Source organism: Dipodomys ordii, unplaced genomic scaffold (assembly GCF_000151885.1).
Source record: "Dipodomys ordii isolate 6190 unplaced genomic scaffold, Dord_2.0 Scaffold79, whole genome shotgun sequence".
Taxonomy (NCBI): Eukaryota; Metazoa; Chordata; class Mammalia; order Rodentia; family Heteromyidae; genus Dipodomys; species Dipodomys ordii.
Window position 1 is genome coordinate 1,512,602 of NW_012267295.1, and position 5,019 is coordinate 1,517,620.

The 5,019-nt window shown below is 47.0% G+C and overlaps 1 protein-coding gene across 1 annotated transcript in view; it reads right to left on the minus strand.

The window, feature by feature from the left end:
- Window positions 1-1,368: 1,368 nt before the first annotated feature.
- Window positions 1,369-5,019, minus strand: part of Rbx1 (ring-box 1, E3 ubiquitin protein ligase) — a 35,612-nt gene continuing 31,961 nt past the window's right edge. The window contains exons 4-5 of the mRNA XM_013024911.1: window positions 3,590-3,675; window positions 1,369-1,554 (exon numbers count right to left, since the gene is read on the minus strand). Of these exons, the coding sequence (XP_012880365.1) occupies window positions 1,542-1,554; window positions 3,590-3,675 (99 nt within the window). The 3' untranslated portion in view covers window positions 1,369-1,541. The remainder of the gene's footprint in view (window positions 1,555-3,589; window positions 3,676-5,019) is intronic.

Sequence of the window (5,019 nt, forward strand, 5' to 3'; positions counted from 1 at the left end):
GTTTGAACTCTGGGCCTGGGCGCTGTCCCTCAGCTCTTCAGCTCAAGGCAAGCGCTCTACCACTTGAGCTACAGCGCCACTTCCGGTTTTCTCCTATTGGAGATAGGAGTCTCATGGTCTTTCCTTCCCAGGGCTGGCTTTGAACCGCGATCCTCAGATCTCAGCCTCCTGAGTAGCTAGGATTACAGGCGTGAGCCACTAGCACCCGGCCTGTCCCTGAGCTTTTTTTTGCTCAAGTTAGCTCTCTATCACTTGAGCCACAGATCCATTACTGGTTTTTTGATGGTTAATTGGATATGTCTCAGACTTGCCTGTCTGGGCTGGCTTCAAACTCAGATCCTTAATCTCAGCTTCCTGAGTAGCTGGTGTGAGCCACCAGTGCCCAACTGTACAGTGGTGTTACACCTTATAAAGCGCATGTTCCCAGATGCCACTTAGTCCTTGGAAGCCTACATTAAAGGAAGTTGAGCGGAGTTGAACTGTCCAAGGCTACCATTAGTATGGGCTATGGGTTGGATGACTAGGCTATGCACTGCTGTAGATCAGGAGCACAGTGCTGACTAGTGTCCTGGGTGCCTGTCATGTACACTTATGATTCCATTAGTTTTTCACTCAGGGCTGGTGCTCTACCACTTTAGTCATAGCTCCACATCTGGGTTTTTGCTGGTTAACTGAATGAGTCTCAGGGGCTGGGAACCGGTGGGTCACGCCTGTTAATCCTGGCTACTCAGGAGGCTACAGGATGGGGGCTAGAGACTGAGGATAGGGGTTCAAAGCCAGCCCAGGCAGGAAAGTCCCTGAGACTCTTATTCCAATTAACCACCAGAAAACCGGAAGTGGTGCTGTGGCTCAAGTGGTAGAGTGCTACCCTTGAGCTGAAGAGCTGAGGGACAGTGCCCAGGTCCAGAGTTCAAGTCCCACGACCAGCCCCCCCCACACAAAAAAAAGTCTCAGGGAAGCTGGGTGCCAGTGGCCTATGCCTGTATTCTATCTGCCAGTGGCCTATTCCTGTATCCCATCTACACAGGAGGCTGAGAGCTGAAGATCATGGTTCAAAACCAGCTGGACAGGAAAGTCCCTGAGACTCTCTTGTCTCCAGCAAACCACCAGGAAACTGGAAGGGGTGCAGTGGCTCAAAGTGGTAGAGCGCTCGCCTTGAGTGAAAAAGTGAAGGACATTGCCCTAATCACACTGGTTAAAAAAAAAGTCTCAGGGACTTTCTTTGAACCGTATCTCAGGGCTCAGCTCCGAGTAGCTAGTATTACAGGCATGGGCCACTGTTGTCTGGCTACCATTTAGCTTTCCAACCTGGGAAGAGGGGTCACTTCACTTTCACTCCTTTTTTCCATACATAGAGATAACATCCATTCTAGAATCCAACTGGACTTTATTTGACACAGAACGCAGTATCATTGCAGGAACAGCAAAATGAAAAGACAAAGGAGAAAAGACACCGTTCTAGCTAATGTATAATTAAGTAAAGAGGGGCTAGTCACTAAATGAATAACAAAACAGTTAAGCTTGATGGAAGAAGTCTTTTTCTAGTGGCCATACCTGAAAGACAAAGTAAATGACTTTATTAATTCCATGGTAATTTCCTACTTCAGGCCATAAACACATGTTTAAACATACAGAGCACTTGAGTTAGAACTTTGGAAAGATGTAAATAATCATGTGTGCAAGTGTGCTTCAAGGGGGGTGACTGCTGATTCCTCCCTCTCCAACACCCTATACCTCATGGCTCTCCCTGTGCCCAACCAAACTCCACCTGACCACCTGACACCCTGGCAGATTCAGGCTGAGATTAGCAGGTGAGAGGGAAAGTAGTTATTAGGGGTTGGGGAAAGGGGCTTTGCCTGTTGGTTCCAATTAGCAGCCCAGATGCCATGAGTAGCTTTGACCTACGATGGCTTCTTTCACCTCCCCTCAGTTATCAGGAGGGTTTAGGGTTAAGGTTTAGGAAAATCCTGAGGACAACAAACAAACAGCTCTCAGTTTCAAAATCTAGCAAGCTGTCCTCAGATCCAAGTGTAACTCTGATTCCATTCCATATTCCAGAGAGACCTGTCAAAACTAGGCTCACAGTTCAGGGGGCTCTGATTGTCTCAGAGCTAAAAGTTGGTCCTAACAAGATGATAAAAGTTGCTAGGAGCCAAGCTCCAGTGGCTTATGCCTGTAATCCTAGCGACTCAGGAGGCTGAGATCTGAGGCTCTGAGGATTGTGGTTGGAAGCAAGCCCCAGTAAGAAAGTCCACGAGATTCATCTCCAACTAATCAGCAAAAAAAGCACAAGTGGAGCTATGGCTCCAGAGGTGGAACACTAGCCTTGAGCAAAATAGCCCAGGAACAACCACCAGATTGAATCCAAGAAAAAAACAAAAAACCAAGAAAATAAAAAAACAAGGAGCAGCTGGGCGCTCGTGGCTCATACCTGTAATCCTAGCTACTCAGCAGGCTGAGATCTGAGGATCATGGTTCAAAGACAGCCCGGGCAGGAGTCTGTAAGACTTTTTTTTTTTTTTTCCTGGTCGTGTGTCTGAAATCTGAGGCCCTGCTGTCCCTCAGCTCTTCAGCTCCAGGCTAGCACTCTAGCTACTTGAGCTACAGCGCCACTTCCAGCTTTTTCTGCTTATGTGGTGCTGAGGAATCGAACCTAGGGCTTTGTGCATGCAAGGCAAGCACTCTACCACTGAGCCAACTTCCCAGCCACCCCCCCTATCCCCCGCCCCTCCCCACGCCCCCATGAGACTCTTATCTCCAATAAACCACTTGAAAACCAGAAGGGGTGCTGTGACTCAAGCGGTAGAGTGCTTGCCTTCAGCTGAAGATCGCAGGGACAGCGCCCAGGCCCCAGAGTTGAAGCCCATGACTGACCAAATCCCCCCCCCCCAAAAAAAAACAAAAAACAAAACAAAACAAAAAAAACCGAGGAGCTGGGTGCCAGTGGCTCATGCCTTCACTATTCTGGAGGCTGAGATCTCAGGATCACAGTTTGGCTTAGGTGGTAGAGCGCTCACCTTGAGCTGAAGAGCTGAGGGACAGTGCCCAGGCCCAGAGTTCAAGCCCTGAGACCAACAGGAAAAAAGAAAAGAAAAAAAGAAAGAAAAAGAAAAAGCCAAAAAAGTGGCTTAAGTGTTAGAGCGCTAGCTTTAAGTACAAAAAGGCTCAGGAACAGCGACCAGCTGTGAGTTCAAACTGTAGAACTGGCAAAAAATAAAAAATCAGCTATCATAAAGCTCTGTCACAAGTAATCAACATGAGATAGACCAATAAAATGTTATAAGTGGTTATCAGTTTAGCCCAAAGCAAAGACACTAACCTCAGCGAGCCCATGGGGCCTTATTAGCATTGTGATATTGGAAATATTTAACAGTTTGTTGATTCCTGGATTTGCTATTTTCATAAATCCTAGAAGGCTGGAAAACCTGTGTGTCAACTTAGAATTGCTGATTCTGTGTACATTAACCAGAACTCATCTTAAGAAGCAAGGCACGTTCCACAAGGGTACCTTCTTTTCAGCTAGAGGCAGGTCAGAGAAGGGTGCTGACCTCAAAGCCCAGACTTACAACACAGACAGGCAGACACGTACTTTTGGAATTCCCACTCTCTGTTGTCCAAAGGGCACACCTGCCGTGTTTTGAGCCAGCGAGAGATGCAATGGAAGTGAAAGGCATGCTGAAAGAAAAGACACATTTGTGAAGAGTAAGTTTGTGGGGGACCTGTCACTAGATACCACCTCTCACAGCCAGTGTAGTAGATACGAGGTGCTGGAGCATGGCACTAGATGAGGGGCGGAACCCCCGAATAGGTTGAGACCCACCCTTCCTGGAGACAAGAATATTGCCAATGAAAGTGTGATAAAAATGTTTTTCTACTAAGGAAAAGGATGGTTTGGGGAGCAAAGAACTTCTAGTATGAGCTTTTCCTCTCCTTAAGGGAATAAGTGGCTTCACTCTCATTTACCTACTAAGAGGATGCTTCTATTTATCCAGAGAAAGGAGGCCATAATCACATTCAGATTCCAAGCTTTCACATTTTTTTGTATTTATTATTGTAAAAATACTATACAGAGGGCTTACAGTTACATGAGTAAGATAATGAGGATTGTCACTCCCATTCTTAATTAGAAGCTTTCTTCCCACCTTCTCTTGTCCTTGTCCTTTTTTTTTTTCAGTCATGGGGCTTGAACTCTGAGCTAGAGCACTGTCCCTCAGCTCTTCAGCTCAAGGCTAGCACTCTACCACTTGAGCCACAGCACCACTTCCAGTTTTCTGGAGATAAAAGTTTCATGGCTTTTCCTGCCTAGGCTGAGATCTTCAGATCTGTCTCCTGAGTAGCTAGGATTACAGGTGTGAGCCACTAGTGCCTGGCCTCCTCCTGTCCTTGAAGAATGAGGACCCCCCAGAATAGGGCCTCACCCACCAAAGGATGAAACAGGCACCCCCAAATTCTTTCTGCTCAGCTCAACTCTGATCAAAGGGATTTACTTTCCACTTTATAGATTTATAAGAGCCCAGTACTTAATAACCCTTTAATGGTTGATTTTTTTTTTTTGGGTCCGGTTGTGGGGCCTGAACTCTGGGCATGGGCACTATCCCTCAGCTTTTCAGCTCAAAGCTACCACTCTACCACTTGAGTCACAGCGCCACTTCCGGCTTTTTTTCTTTTTGCTTATGTGGTGCTGGGGAATTGAACCCAGGGCCTCATGGCATGCAAGGCAAGCGCTCTACCACTGAGCCACCTTCCCAGCCCCAAGTAGCTTTTTTTTTTTAAAGAAATAAAAGGAAGTATCCTGAGAGGTATCAAAATTTATTTATATGATCAATAAGGAATTAAAAAGAACAGGGGGCCGGGCGCTGGTGGCTCACGCCTGTAATCCTAGCTACTCAGGAGGCTGAGATCTGAGGATCGCGGTTCAAAGCCAGCCTGGGCAGGAAAGACTGTGAGACTCCTATCTCCAATAAACCACCAGAAAACCGGAAGTGGCGCTGTAGCTCAAGTGGTAGAGCGCTTGCCTTG